The 16,033-nt window shown below is 42.3% G+C and overlaps 1 protein-coding gene across 4 annotated transcripts in view; it reads right to left on the bottom strand.

Annotated features, from left to right (window-relative positions):
- Sema1a (semaphorin 1a) overlaps window positions 1-16,033 on the bottom strand; it is a 172,382-nt gene that overhangs the window by 8,622 nt on the left and 147,727 nt on the right. For all 4 annotated transcript variants that reach the window (XM_018033611.2, XM_018033612.2, XM_026817941.1 and 1 more), the window contains 7 exons: window positions 8,304-8,400; window positions 6,102-6,511; window positions 2,284-2,372; window positions 1,776-1,917; window positions 1,164-1,512; window positions 321-937; window positions 27-237 (listed from right to left, as the gene is read on the bottom strand). In XM_018033611.2, coding sequence (XP_017889100.1) covers window positions 27-237; window positions 321-937; window positions 1,164-1,512; window positions 1,776-1,917; window positions 2,284-2,372; window positions 6,102-6,511; window positions 8,304-8,400 — 1,915 coding nt within the window. The remainder of the gene's footprint in view (window positions 1-26; window positions 238-320; window positions 938-1,163; window positions 1,513-1,775; window positions 1,918-2,283; window positions 2,373-6,101; window positions 6,512-8,303; window positions 8,401-16,033) is intronic.

Here is a 16,033-nt window from a genome sequence, read left to right as displayed (position 1 = left end):
TGAATATTATTGAAACTAATATTCACCTGTTCACGTTTTGGCGCTGCTCGAAATACTCATATTCCGTGTCCGGGTATGGTAGATTATCGTCTTCGTCTTTTCTGCATTTCCTCCCGCACAAGTAACCAGCAATGAAGCCAACCAACAGCGCTGCTAATGCGCCGGCGACCACGGCCATCACTAGCGTTTCTACGGAGTATTGTGGCGGTGGTGAATCTGCGGCTGATACTTCTGGACCTAAGTCAGTCGAATCGTGTGAAGTTAATTATCGGTTACGGTTAAATTATAATTGAACAAAACGATCATTGTCGTGTATCTACCCGAATTGTCCTGTTCCTCGTTCTGCATAATATTGATTATTTCCCCACCCTGGCCTTCTTTGTTGGGTATCATCGAGTCTGAAGGAAATTTGTTCTGATTCGCGGAGATAGCTCCGACGCTACCCGCATCTTTATTCAAACTTTTGCTCGGTGGACAGGATGCGTGCAGACCAATGGCGACACTTTGAAGGAATCTGCTAGCGTCGGTCGCAGCGGGTCCCACAAGGGCACGACACTTGCCCTCGACCTTGTCCCAAGCGCAGTAAGGATCCTGAAGAGCCACACACTCCACACAGGACAGGATTCTGTCGCTGTAGCAACGGTGCAATCTCAGAGCCTGAACCTGGCTATCGGCGACCACGACCAGTCTACCATCTTCCAAGCCATCTCCAGCTTGAGAAGCTCTAACGACCTTGATCCCGCGAACAGGAACCGTAGGTGGGAACGCCTGGATCTCTTCGATCACCACAGGGCTCACCTTCAAGTGAGTGTCAGCCGATTCAGCGTTCACCGCTTTGATCACCTTCCCGTTGTCGGTACCGATGAACAGTACGTCGTAAGTTTTGCCACCGGGGGTCTTTACTTGAGGATCCACGGCGATTTGCGTGAATCTGTAACTGTACAATGCAAACAGATGGTGTTGAATAGCATTTTCTTTTCTCTGATGAAAGAATGTACCATAATTATGAGTATTAGAAAATTAGAAATATGGATATTTTAACGATAAATGTTTGACTGCTCTTATTAGCATAATCATTATATTTAAACGGGAAACCTTTAGAAAAGTTTTTGTTACACAATTAAATACTATAGTCAATTACTGGTAGTAACAACACAACTTACTGAAAACTGGTGCGAATTACAATGGGCTGACCGAAGAAGCTTGGCACGAGCTCATCCATCAGCGAGTGCGTGTGAATGAAATTGAGAGTCAGATCCGGTAACGATCTGGAATCGTTGACGCACTGGCCGGGTCTCGGATCGGGAACTTTTGCACTTTGGACCGGCAACCAGTTCGAGTTGATGGCGCTCTGCTCCTTGAAGTTACCTTTGAAGGCGTCCGTGATATCTTGCAAGGAGAACGCGCACACGGCCGAACCGCTGATGCTGTTCACCGGTGTCGTGAACGTGCCGTATATCAACTGGGCCGACTTATTGCCGTACTGGCCCGATATCAGTTCCGTCGTTGATTCTGCAAATAACGATCGCCCCAGTGATTTCGGGCCTCTTTGTGCACGCGGACGTTTACGAGCGCGGGATCCCCTCCGGGAAATTTATTTCACGAACGAGCAAACGCCGCCAATTTAAAATCAATGACGCTGCGCAATGTCCATTTCTCCGTTATACGTGGTTCTCTACGATCGTGAAAATTCTTTCAGCGCGATCGAAGAATTCTCCAAGAGAACCCGGCGGGGATCCCTGCTTGAATCACTGTGCCGGATAGTTGCTACTTACGTATCTCGTTGAAGTAAAAAGGAAAGTCTCCGGAGACAGAGCAATTAAGACGGGACTTTAGGAACGAGGTCCACCTATTGCGATACCGATGAGGACCACCCCGATCGTATTTACAGACTCTCGCCACGCGAGAATAAACGGTCTGCAAAGAAAAAGTGAAATGAGCTAACAATAAGTGAAACGAACTTGTTTCGCCATTAGCATCGCAAGATTGTAATTAATTATAAATCAAATATGAACACGTATAGAAAATCTTTTATAGCAATTGGAAATCGCATCCTTTGTACTTTTCAAATCATCGGATGTAATAATAATCATGAAAAAGAAATAAGATAATGTTAAGAATTGAAGATTGAAGAACATTTGATTCAGTTCTCTGAATATTTTTCTTTTTGTCAGTCTCCATTACTACGTTCAACGTATTAGATTAAGATTGATTGAAAGGGAACGAAAATGAAATCTACAACCGATTCGATTAAAGAGTCAGGAGATTAAATTGATCCCTTACCTTGCCGCAATTGATATATTCCACGGCCGTTTCACGGAAGAAGAAGTAGACGAAGTCTCCCTGGGCCATGGAACTGACGAAGTTCGGCGCTGCAATTAGAATGCGCATGCATTACAACGACTATTATCATTGCGATTATGCGCAACGACCGAGATCGTAAAACGTCGCTCGTAAACTTCTCTTATAAATAAAACGAACGTGATAACTGGGCTTGGTTGGCACAATGGACGAGCCGCAATAAAATACTAAACAGATAACGCCTGCTCGCCCGGAAAATAAAGACGGCTCCCGTTAAAACGAAAAGCGATTTGGCCGGTCTCGAAAAATCGTTCGGAAGGCTGTTCGAAGGGATAATCCCCCATTGTTTTTAGAGTGGTTGCATCGACTTTTCTTGAAAAAATTATTACCCGTCGACAAATCTCCCATTCATATTTCAATGGATTTTTATAAAACACAAATTCACATGACGTAAGTTAAAGTAATTGTGTTGTTTCATAGAATTTTATTTAAATTAATGACAATTTCGAAAACTGTGTCGAATTTCATTCTGCCATTTCCAATTAATGGGAATCTAACAATTTCTTCTAGGATAATTTGATGTTTGAATATTTTTAGATACTTTACTTTAGATAAAATGAAATATTATTAAATGCCAAGAGAAATATGAATCGACACACGTATAATAATACGTGAGACTCAGATTTGGAATTACATGTTCCAAGATCATGTCAATGTTGAATCGAATAAAACAATTTGTTATAATGCAACGTAAATTTTTTATGGATAAATTACAATAAGACGAATATGCTTGCATTATGTATGAAAATGCTGCATTTCCGTGTTGAAGGATAGATCGTGAAAATCAATTTTACTTTTGAAACGTGACATTTTTCCCGAGGTTTGGGACGCGTCAACAAGCCGACCACGAATGTAATATACTGTTTTATTTCGTCGGTTATTCGAACGGTAGTACGCGTTGAAGCGAAGCGTTTTCTCCCTTCCTGTCTCTCAATTTTTCTCTCTGCTCGTCTCCCATACAGACCCACCCTTTTCCTGTGTTCGCTGCGAGTGCGGGTGCGACGCACACAAACGCCCGATAAAGTGGGAAAACTTTATCGATTTATTAACTTGACAGGGTTTTCATAAGCTTCTTAGGATTCATAAAGTAATATTAATCTCGCGCGCCACGTAGGTATATCCGACCGACCCGGCCCATAAATTTTCTGTCGTTTTCTCTATCCCCATCTCATCCTCTCTACCGCTTGTTCTCTCTCTTTACGCCCCAACGCCCGATCCATCTATCGCACCACTTCGTCCAGCTGTCTTTTCTTCTTCCCCGACGTATTTAACCGTATCCCTATCGAGATGAAATATCGAGAAGAGAATTTTTGTGACGTTCCAAACCATTTCCTCAATTGGATATCGCATAGAACTTTGCTGATTGTTCTCTTACTGATTGTAAATTTATACGTATCGACATCATCAAGCCACTTGAACGATTTCACGCAGATCAAGTTTTTTTTCTATGATCGTAGAACGTTCACCAAGTGCATGGAAACTCGTGACTAATGACACGCAAAAGCTTTCGATAATTGTTAAACCGTGAATGTAATAACGACGCTGTAATTATAACAAAGTGGAAAAAAGAAGAAACTTTATATACATTGAGCATTGCATTTTTTCACCGAAAACTTTTCAACGCTCAGCGACGAGAGATGGAAATTTGGAATGAAGAGGGAAAGAGAAGGAGAGAAAAAGGGGAAGAGGGAGTGAGAGAGTCGTGGAAAACGAGAGAATTGAATTTTCAACGAACCGAGGGAAAATCAATATTATCCAGCGGTTGGGGAAACTTGATTAGCTTCAGTACACCGTTCAATTAAAATACTCTAAGCGAAGCCTGTGGAACAAGGTGATGCATCGACAATTCACGCATTCCATTGCTCCTCAAGGGGCGATTTCATCTTCTCTTCTCGCCTAAGGTTTCCAAAACTTCTCATAAAAAAAACTCGCGTTTCTCGGGATTCTCTTCGGTATTCAAACATAATTCCTTCATCGAAACCGGTCACCGTCTCAAATAAAAATTCGACCTTCCCGGTAAATTCGCTGAGAGATCGCAACTTCGACTAATTCGTCGTTTTTTTCTCAAAACCACTTGAGAAATTAACTATTTTGAGGAAACAATTCACATGCGAGCAATATTGACGAGAGTTGCAAACGGAATTATGATTTCTAAATTTCATTTACAACTTATCTTTTATTTGTAGCATAAGAATTGAAAATATAAGTCTTGGCAGTGTGGAAGCATCTTGTTTGAAATTCGACGTCTCGATTATCATAATGTTTTTTCTTGTTGGGCATCAAATGAAACGAGACCGAAGGACGAGTCGTTGAACTGTTGGACAGGACTGGTCTTTTATCCGGATTAAAATTTCCACCGACGACGCGACGACGTTGGAACGTATTTCATCGAGAGACGAAAACGTTACATACTATGCTTTGTCATTACACTCTAACATATATGTGGAAAAGGGCCGCGGAATAATCCCGGAGACTGCGAAATCTACGGTACACGCACGGTTAATCTCGGAATTACACCGTGTGGATTAAAGCCGGGAGGAACGGCGGCGCAACGGTCTGATCGCGGCGTTTCTGAGTAATTTTCTCGAGCCGAATGGCTCGGGGCCAGAATTTTCAAAGTCGAGTGGCTCGCCTCTCGATCCGACCTACCCGTTTCCCCTCGACACACCCTGTAAATACCGGATCGAACTGCGCAGCCTGAAGTTTCGCGTCCCAGAGGCGAATATCGCGGAGTTGGAGCGCTTTTACGATACACACCATTTGCATAAATGCAGCGTAACCGTTCTCGCTGCCTGGTTTCCGGATTATCCGTGACCGAAAAGAAGCGTGCCAAGACGTTTAACACCGGGTTATCGGGGACTTTGCGTTTTAGTGTTTCGGTTTAAGCGACTACTTTCCATCAGAATCTCTCTCTCTCCCTTTCTATCGGTTCGTTCGAGATAATTGTTTTCATCGTCCGCGGAGAGTGCAAAGTTTATCCATCGCCTACCCTCAGGCAGGATCGTTTAGGCATACCGAACTATAAATTCTACTACCCCATGATGCCTCTGATCCCTTCTACTCGGAAACGCTTCAGCTGTTTTCGTTAGTTCTCATATTTTAATTTTTAATCGCATGGTAATGTCCACCGATTCATCATCTCGAGCCCTTCATTATTGCTTCCACCCCTAACGCGGTCAATGGGGTATCCTGGCAAACGGCTTTTAATCGTGACTCATTTTTTTATAAATATTGAAAGTATCTGTTTAGAATTTCATTAAAGCAATCTATTAAAGTAATACAAAAGCATACATGCACGATGCGAATAAATGTCGTAGTTGTCTTCGCTAATTAATTAACAACTGAAGAAGTGTTGTAATTTAAGTCAGCTTGTGTTATTTCTCGTTTCTTATTATGGGAAAAGTTAGGAATGAACTTTCTAACAGAAAATAGAGATGTGAAAAAAAATCAGAATAAAAAATAATAAATAACAATATGATTAATTACTTGAATTCTTGATGACCGCGATGTTCAATCACTCAATTGAAGGACCCGTATTGGAAATAACCCTTGTCAAAAGTAATAGATTATCCAATCTAATCTGCACCTTAATTTACTTAAATACGTGCCTGGTTGGTTTATCCATGAGAAAACATTGTTCTGCTCTTTTCTTTCAAAATAGTTACAATTGACAAGAGTAATTTCTTTTTACCTACCAATCCTTTATTTGTTCCGCACAAGAATACCAGAATTTGACTCACCGTTCAAGCTTTTGGAGTCGTACTGCTCGGTTTGCAGCGGCTCTCTGTAGATTATCGGATCCATTCCGGCGAAATCGGCCACGGTGCCGGTGTAAAGTTCTGCGTCCACGTAAACGAAAGTGCTGTTGTGCCTGGGGTCGTACGGACACATTGCCTGTCCGCTTTTCTCCTTCAGAATCGTGTAATTGCCGGCGTGAACCGCGTAGTCCCGGCACATTGGCTTAAACGCGTTCGTCGCGCACACCAGCAACGTGCTCGCGTCCGTTTTCACGAGGATACGAATGTAGTTCTGGCAGTTCTCCTCGGGCGTGCCCTTAACCAGGCACATTTTCACGTCGCTGTCCGTGGAGTACCAAGTCAGCCTCTGCTGCTCAGTCAAGTCAGTCAGGCTCAGATTGTGCACGAGATTTCTGAAAGAAATACACATACATTCCGTTGATAAATCAGTTGATTAATTCTGTAGTTAATTGGAGAAAGTTTAACGGCAAGAATTGTATTTCTATTAAGCAAATCGCAACTGATAGACTTGTTAATTTAAATGAAACAATGTCAAAAATGTTAACATCATCGCAATCTTAAATTAGCAAGTTACAAAGTAGAAAAGAAAATTAATTATTTTCCCGTATATAACAGCATGGAATACGCGAGTGGAAGGGACAGCATGAATTAATTGATTAATAACGTGATAAGAATAAGGATGAATAAATGAGTAATGAAATCAGTTGGAACATTGTGTTGACACATAGAAAAGAATCTCGCCGGAAATTCATGAAGAGAAATCGAGAAGCTCGGATTTCGAATCCCGGATCCTTTTCGTCGAAACCAGTGAATCTTCTCTTTACCCGAGACCCCGGCCGGCTATTTCGCGATTCGCAACTTTTTTCTATCCAAAGAAGGATCCCGATTCCGCATTAATCACTGCGCTACCGAGACCACCTTTCGCGTTTCCTTTTACTTTGTCTGCTTATCGCGCCCGAACGCTTTTCCCGGGGAAATACAGTCGCGGTCCAATCGCCGTTGGGATCGACCGGGCGCAAAAAAAAAAAAGAAAGTCGATCTCGGAAAGAACCACAGAGGGATTCGAGCACCGCATCCCGATCCGTTTATTACAAACCGGTCCGAGATTTATGGCGCGCCCGGCACACGAGATTACTATTCCGAGAGGTCTCGAGCTGCAAATTTTTTCTCCATTCAGTTCGACTCGTGATTTAACCGATCCGGAAGTAAAACCACATACTTTTGCGGTGAAACAGTCGAGGCAAGGCGACGATGCCGGGGTAAAACGCGAACCCGGCGTACCGGAAAATCGATATCGAACAATTAGCGTGATTCGTGTGACCCAATTATCAGCACCATCCCATTTGGATAGGTTACCGATTAGTGATATTGATTTGCGATCTGTCCCCAGATACTTGCACTAAATCTCGTAATCTCGTAAACGCGATCAAAGCAACGGAGTCTTAACAGAAACATCTCTCGCCCTTAAATGCAGTGAACGTTGCACGTAACTTCTTTTGCACTTGGTTAGCGCATTTAAATTTCTTATGAATACATAACTTGCTTTCGAAGGTGTTTTAAAATCAGTCCTAAGCATGTTTTTATATTTGAATTAGTCAACAGAAGGTGGTAATTCATAAATGGAAAGAAAACGGGAAATTCATGGGACGGGGTCTTGTCTGGTTGACCTGAATATATAATAAGGTAAGGAGACGCGTTTCTCAATATTCGAGCTACAGATTTCGTGGTCGGTAGCTAATGTATATCGTGTTTTAATTACTCGTCTCCTTTTCAATCCCGACGAAGGGAAGAAGTATTTTTTAAAGATTTGCCTCGACTCCCGCGCTCGGATTCGAGCCTCGCTTCGGATAAAATAAAGTGTGGAAAGAAGTTTTTAAATAAAGTTCGACGATCTCATTAACAGGAGAAGAACAGCGTTTCGCGGCGCGGAATTCATCTTGAAAGAGGGGAGGACGAAGCTGGTGGGGAAGAGTTGAGGAAAGACGCAGAGAAAATGGCGAAGCTCGAGGAAAATCCGTGAGAGTTCTCTCCTCTGCGTCTCGGATGAGAAAGTAGTCCGCACACGTAGAGATCGAGAGGAGGCTTCGCCCGCGATCACCGGACCCTTCGAACCGGTAGTAAAGAACTCGAAGAAGAACCGGTCCTTTAATTAAAGCACTCGCTCCAAATGAATCCTCTATTTACCTTCCGCCGACCAGAAGATAGTTCCCTTCCCGTAGCACCAGCCGAAAGTAGTCTGTGTGCGTCTCGTTTCCCGTAAACCTGAACACATCTTCCGCACCTGGAAAAGAAAAGCAGTGAAACGTTAGTTGGTCGGTTTCTCGTCCATCAGTTTGAAAAAGGGAATTATCTTATTCATCTAATTAATCTAGACCGAAGACGTTTCTTTCGCAGCGAGCGGTTGTCGACGATCGACCGTGGCGATTGCGGGTCTCGCACGGGTCTACTTGCCAAACCCGTTCTTCCTCCGTTAACGACAACTCGGCTTAATAAGCGTAATAAGTTTCTTTTCTCCCGGCGACTCCCGTGAAACAAAGCTCTGATCGATCATTAAGGGATCCATCTTGGCGATCGGCCATTTTTTCACCCGCCAGGAAGCTACTTCATTATCCGCTAATTACCTATCTATTAGATTCAACGGGCCACCCCTCGCTCCCACCCTTCACCTATTCTGACCACCTCTTTCGCGATCGATCGGTCGGGAAACTTCTACCTCTACATCTCGGGAAAACGACGGGACGGGCTGAATTCCGTCGGACGAATTTCCACGGCAATTGAAATTCGCGAATCCCGCGTTGCCGCGTATCATTGTTCGAAGTCTTAATCAAACCCGACCGCGGTCTAATCGAACGCAGCGATTGCTTCCTGTTATTCTTCCCGGCGTCTCATTACGCCACGGCAAATGAAGAAAAGGCGGCATCGAAGTGAAAAATTGTTAAAAATAGAATGTCTATAGTACAGAATTAAAAAGAGAATAATGAAATATTCACGTCGGACTATTTTTAATACAAGCGACGTGGAATAGTACTTAATCATATGGATTCTGCACAAGTTGTACTCAATACATCATCCACTTTTAGCATAAGATGACGAAAGTTCAAGTAACTTCTTCAACTTGTTTTATAGAAATAACGAGGCAGTCGTGTTTAAACCGTTCCGTGGGAATTCTAATCGACGCCACCCATATAATTATTGAGGTATTTCCGCGACCGAACGTCAGTCAATGTCGATGACCGGTCCTATATATCCGGCGGGATGCAATTTAGGTCGGAGATAAGCACCCAATAGTGTTCAGAGGAGGTGGAAGGGTAACAATGAACGGATGCTACGGTGAGGAGAGGAGGAGATCGTTGTGGAACCGCGCCCTCCTCCGTGCCATTCACCTTCCTTTCTCGTCTTCGCAAGACGTTCGGTAAATTAATTAACGCAATTCCCCGTTCAACTTCCAAGCCGAAGAGTCCACCTCCAGGGCTTCATTCACCTGCTTCTCTCAGTACTTTTCATGGTTCTATGCAAATATCTGTTTGAAGTAGGAGAAGGAAGCCTTCGAGTGTTCTTGCGACTTCTTTGCCGTCGTGAAATCTTCACTTTCAAATAGGGTGTCTCGGTGTCTGCTAACGTATACGTTCTTTTAAAGCTCGTAAGACCTTTGATGTACAATCGTCGGTACAGGAAGGGCGAGCGTGAATAAAAGCATTTTCTTAGAAAATTTCTCGCATGGACAATGTTTAAAGAAATATATTAAGAAAAAATTCAACCTATTACATTTGTACATTATTATTTTCGTTAGTATATATTTGTAACGAAACATGTAGATAAATAGTAAATATTTTACGGTAAGAATCGTAAAATTGATGAACATTCCGTTCAATGATTAATGACTCAGTTCGGCAACCATCAGTAAGTAATTGGCGTTGAATAAGTACTTCCATCTGTTCGTTCTGGGAACGATTTTTTTCAACGAGAACTAAGTTCCAATCAGAAATGTCGAAAATGGCGGTGCGGCACGAAACTTACGCAGCAATTATCCATCGTTCGGCAGGTAACGTCTGAAGTGCAATTAACGCGCTTCCTCCGACAGCAGTCAATATCGATGATTCGAGCCGCGTCTCGTGTCTCGCGCATGCAATTTAGGTCGTCGATAGCCGCGGAATACCGGCGAACACGGGGGAGAGGCCCGGGCCATTATCGGACGATCATACGTCTTGCACTAGTAACGAATTAACGTCACGTTGGACCGCGTTACATTCGTCCCCGTCCGACAGGAAAGCCCAAGAGGATTGAAGGGACGGACAGAGAGAAAATGAAATGGACAATGAGAGAAAGAGGATGGGAGGAGATGGAAAATCGGAACGAGATCGCCCCGGGTTGAACCAGCCATGGCTCGTTGCCCACTTATTAAACGTCCTCCGCGTGGAAAACGTTATAAACGGCATCCAAACATGAACGAATCGATAATTATCGGATCAACAATGTTTGTACTTTATATTCACAGTTTTTCAAGATTCACTATTTAAACGAAAATCGAATCTTGTGATTTAAATTCGTTACGTACAAGACATCAGACAGTGAGGAAACTATTCCGTTGATTGATCCTTCGAAGTTAAATAGATCAGTAACGCTCGGAACCAATTTGCTTTCCTATCCCTTCAAAATTAAGTGGGTGATTGCAATCTCGAGCATCAACCATTGCGAAAAAGTAATGATTCAGATTACACCGCCTGCTTTATACATGTACAGGTGGTCGGCTGTTGGTGAGAAAAATTTTAAGGAGTGATTCTAAAAGCAAAAATAGGGCAAAATTCAATAATAAAGAATTACGTCAAAAGTTTTTTAGTTATAAGCTCATATCGATACTGTTTCTCAGATAGAACGTTCGTCTACCAATCTAAATGCTAATACACTTCACAATGGTTACCGTTACGTTGGAAACGTTTTACTTTGAGGACCACTGGCTGCATGGTGGCGGTTCTCTAAACAGCAGTGGATCGTGCTTAGTAAAACGGTAACCGCTGGAAGATATGTTTGCATTTAAAGCTTTAAACACACGTTACGCCTGAGGACTGCAAGTGCAATTTTTTTTGCCTCATTTTAGCTTCTAGAATTCCTCTTTAAAATTTTTCCTACCAGCAGCCAAACCCCTTTATATAATTTTGATTTCGGAACTATGAGTTTGATGCAAATGAAAAATCGTTTTCTTTAAATACTAATTCTTGCAGAATATTATGTTTCGTCCAAATAATCATTAGTACAAGTACACGTTCGTAAATCAATTAATAACTTCATTGTACTAAATGGTATAATGATTTTCATTAATTATTCTGATTATAATTGTTTTGTTTTAATCTCTATAATAATACGACCCCACTATTTTAAGCACACTTGTACCTCAAATATAAACTGATTGGACAAAATCAGTCAATATTTCAATTATTATACGGGTAAATGAAGTTGCAATAAATTATGTAGACTAAATTGTAATCTCTTTACTATAAACCTTGTTGACATACACCACATCATTTTACCTTTGTTTTGATTCATAGCAGTGGAATATGAGATAAAACATGATGAATAATTTTCGACCGAACAATTCAAGCTTGAGAAACAAAACGACATGGTCGTATACATAAAATAACAGAATGTGTATATACACATCAACGGCTCCTATTCGTATAATACTATTATAGAGATATATTTCCTAGATTAATATCTAAAAAATAATTGTATACGATTCTAGTTAGAAAGTTCTTACATTATGATGCTTTTTAATAAGTTCGTATAACTTAATTCTACTTTAAATTAGCGTTCAATGCAATTCTTTCACGGCAAACATTCCATACGTTTCCAACTTCTATTCTAATTCAATATCAAATTAGAGTGATATAGATTTTTAAATAATATTATATTACACTCAGTTTCCAACTAACGTCATACTATTTTTATTATTGAAAAATAGAGCCGTACAGAATTAGATACTCTTAAAACAAACCTCAATTTTTTCCTCCAAAATAGCATTATATAAATAGAAGCTGTTGGTATGTATTGTATATGCATGGATGATTGAAAACGTGACGGAACCTGTTAAAAAAAAAACTTGATCGTATTTTCGATATTTATAATGATCAATTTCTGGTAATTTCATAACAAATAGAAAAGTAGTACACGTCGATCGCTTCATCACGTTTCTTTAGATCGCGATTTTCGCGAACGAAGCGGAATAATCGTACGCGTCGACGAGGATATCCATGAGAACGTACAAAACGCGAGTCACCGAGACGATATCGGGTTTCCGGGCACTTCAACAACCTCGGGGTGAAAAGTCGTGTTCCGGGCGACGTACACGCGATACCTGGCGCGCGTGCCCACACGACAATCGTAATTGCACTTTTTAACAAGCGACCTTTCGGCTCCTAAGCCGTCGCACAAAGCGCTTTAAGCGCGTTTCGCGGACGGCCGCGCAACGCCACCGAGTCGACGCCTCTTCCTGTTCGCTTTCATTTCGGTACTTCAATCTCTAAGCGTTAATTGCACCGTGCGCGTTCGTTCTACCGTCCATGGCCTACAAATCCGCTGCATTTTCATCCTCGTCGTCGGTTAAGAATACTAGGTCACTGGGCGTCGACCGAACGGCTGCCAATTAATCGGCACCGAAATGTTGTGCATCGATCGCGATGAGATTTCCCTGTGGTAATTAACTCCTCGCGTTCGAAAGACAATTCCTTGATTTTCTAATTCGTAGCTCCAGATAATTAAGATTCCTGTGCACAAAGGAAGTCTCCATAATTCATTATGACAACGCTACATCAAGGGGCTAAATTGCGATCATTTTTTTAATTAAATTTTGTTTAGATTCTCCGAGAAATAAAGATGTAGAATCGAATGGCATAAATTGATTCTCGCCGTTATCAGTAAAACATATAAAAAATTTACCGACAATTGTTAGAAAATTCACGTGACTACTCTAGCCTCTCATTTAGATACATGGGTACTCTACTTCTACTTCCAATTTAAACATCGCTTTTAGCTGATGTATCGTGTTAGAAGATACGATTATTTAGTGTGAATTAAAAAATCGATCGGAAGTGAATTTGTCTAATCCAAATCATGTGTGTGTAAGTTTCCCGGTAGCGTGGCGTGACGTGCCGGGAAAGGTCGCGCGTATTCGGAAATATTGAACGTATTTGAAGTTACGGACTCGGCCGTCAAACTTCGTCGATCGAAGTTTGCGAGATCGTTTCAGGTCGACCCGACCAAGGGCCCTAGACTAATAGGGAATTGCGAGAGGAACGCGGAAGCGGAAGATGCACACGGGACGAAGGGAATTCCGCCGATTAACACGAAAGATGGGGCAGCCGTAGCCAAGGAACGGCAATTAAATGCACGAGCCTCGGGGTTTCCCGTCGATCATTTCGCTGCTACCTCTTGCAAAAGGATCCTTCAACGATTTCTACGGCGAACGACTCTTAAACAAATGTGCACCTATAACTGCTGGCTGGATGTATATTAATTTAATGTCGCGGTTCTCTTTTCGCGTTCGTTTTTCTCGCTAACCGTCGACATTAAAGCAAATCAAATAAAAGATGAGTGGAGATACTTAATTTCATAAATAAATTATGAAGTTTAAATCTTCCTTCTTTTAATCGGATACAGTTTTTTTACGACATATGAGTAGGTACATTTTAATACAATAAACACTTAATTATAGAAGATTAAAACTCATTAAGCCAATACCGGAGATTGAAATATTCTGCAAAAAACACAGTGGGCAAGAATCGTTTTTGTTATGAACTCATCAATTATTTTAATGCATTTAATTATTTTACTCGACAGAATCATCAACTAATTTGGTGAATTCCGCGTTTTAACAGTATGGATTAATATAAGTCCGACATTAATAAACACCGAGTACTGGAAAAAGATGCATTATCTCATTACTAGGCTCTTAATTTAAATGGTAGACAGACTTCACGACGCACGTGCGCTATGCCTTAGTGGCTACCGATTGTTCTCAACTATTCCCGGTTGGAAATTCGACACCTACTTCGTTAAAATCATCCGAACAATTCAGAAATTACCCGACACCGACGCTCCAACAGCGTAATAGTTCTTAGTGCTTAATCGAGCCAATCACCGCGAACAATTTCGGAAATTCATAATTGAAACGCAACTTTCCCCGTCGGCCCTTGAAACTGTTCGTCCCACTGTTTAGTTAGATTTTCTACCATTTCAATCATCCTGGTGGCTCGCCCGAAATTCGAAAGAGAAATTTCACAACTTGTTTAAACATTTGTAAGAATAAAACATGAACACCTGTATAGAGCTCGCCAAGCGTCGAAACTAGATGAAGGCGACAGTTGAATTAATAAAGGGAGCAATCTCCCGTCGTTATCTTTCGATCAAATAGTCTGTGTGGAAGTACGAGGAAGAGGGATTAGGTATCGAGTATTCTCTAGGCCAGAGAAGTGGATTATCTCCGGTGGTGGTTCGCCGCACGAGTGGAAGCTCCGATGGTTTACACACGGTGCGGCGTGGGGTTTAAGGAAAGCGGCCGAGGGACGATGCGAAGAGAAAGAGAGGGAGAGTGGCGTTATGTCAAGCGAAAGTCATTAAAGTTTCGCACGTGCCAGGGTGACGGGCACAGTGTACCGGCGCGGCGCCCCCGGCAACGACCCTAGGCCATTATTTTTTAACGGCCCCCCTGCAGCTACCTCTTGCCTCTTCCGTTTCCACACACGCACGACCGTCCGCCACGGTCTTCGACCCGCGGTTAAACCATGACTAATGAACGAGCCCATCAACTCTGCCTTCAACCAGCTAGCTTTTATTGCGCTCAACAACCGCGCACGAAGAAAAAAACAGTTTGGGGTATAACAACCAGTTTCCATTATTATACATGGGCCAGGACTTAAAGCAATGGAGAATTCATTTCGTTTCAAGCCGGATACCCCTTTGCTACATACGCGTATGTACAATGTAAAATTAAATGATGTCATCCGTTTATCATTGCAGAAAATTCAATGAGCTATGTCTTTACAATGAATGTTTCTGTGCACCATAGTAGACTAACGTTTTAAGAGAACTTATTACATTATCTCACTGTCATTTGCGAAATTACTGTTCTCTCAGATCTCCAAGATTATAAGCTTAGAACAGACGACAGCACGCGTTAACAGTTTAATCGAGCTCGGTTACCATAGGGAGCAAAGAAAGGAGCAGAGCAGAGTGCGATGCGATGTAAACGCGAGCGTATCATCGCAAGGAATCCACTTAGGTAAGCCGAGCTCGCGATTCAGGCTGATTCGAGGGTACGTGATATCTCGCATTCCTCCTATCGACTTCCGTCGTGTCAACCAAAACACGGATCCCACCGTTCACTCTTCACTTATCGCATAGATAAGAATACCTTTCGATGTATAGCGAGTGAGGCCCGGTAAACTAGGTCGACCCGATTTTCGATGTTACAACGAAGAAAAATAAGCTTCACTTGCGATATTCGACCACCTCTTTTTTATTCTCGCTTCTCTTCACTGGCTAATTTAAGATCGTCGGTTTCCCGACAACTTTAAGAACTCACTGCGGAGTTCCGATCCGCTTCGGCCCTATTAGAAATTTCAATACTTCTCCCGATTCGACGAAGCTATTTTGTTAGGAACGGTAACTTTCGCGGATCATCAGTAGGGTAGCTCGGTGTTCGGATAACGATGTTCCAAACAGGCCGGACGCGGCCATTTTTTGTTTCGCTCGATCGCATCGTACTCGTTAAGGATTTTGCCCTCATTGTGTTCCAGATTCCTCCCTTTAGATGCTGCCGCTGACCCAGTTCGCGTCCAACAATTTTCATTCATTTAAGGAGGGAATCCCGCGGATCGAACTTCGAACCGGTGTTTCGTTTGATATTCGTTCGGTGTATCCAC

The sequence above is a fragment of the Ceratina calcarata genome, unplaced genomic scaffold (assembly GCF_001652005.2).
Source record: "Ceratina calcarata isolate Rehan_Ccalc_2016 unplaced genomic scaffold, ASM165200v1 scaffold72.2, whole genome shotgun sequence".
NCBI lineage: Eukaryota > Metazoa > Arthropoda > Insecta > Hymenoptera > Apidae > Ceratina > Ceratina calcarata.
This window is presented reverse-complemented; position numbering and strand designations above follow the sequence as displayed.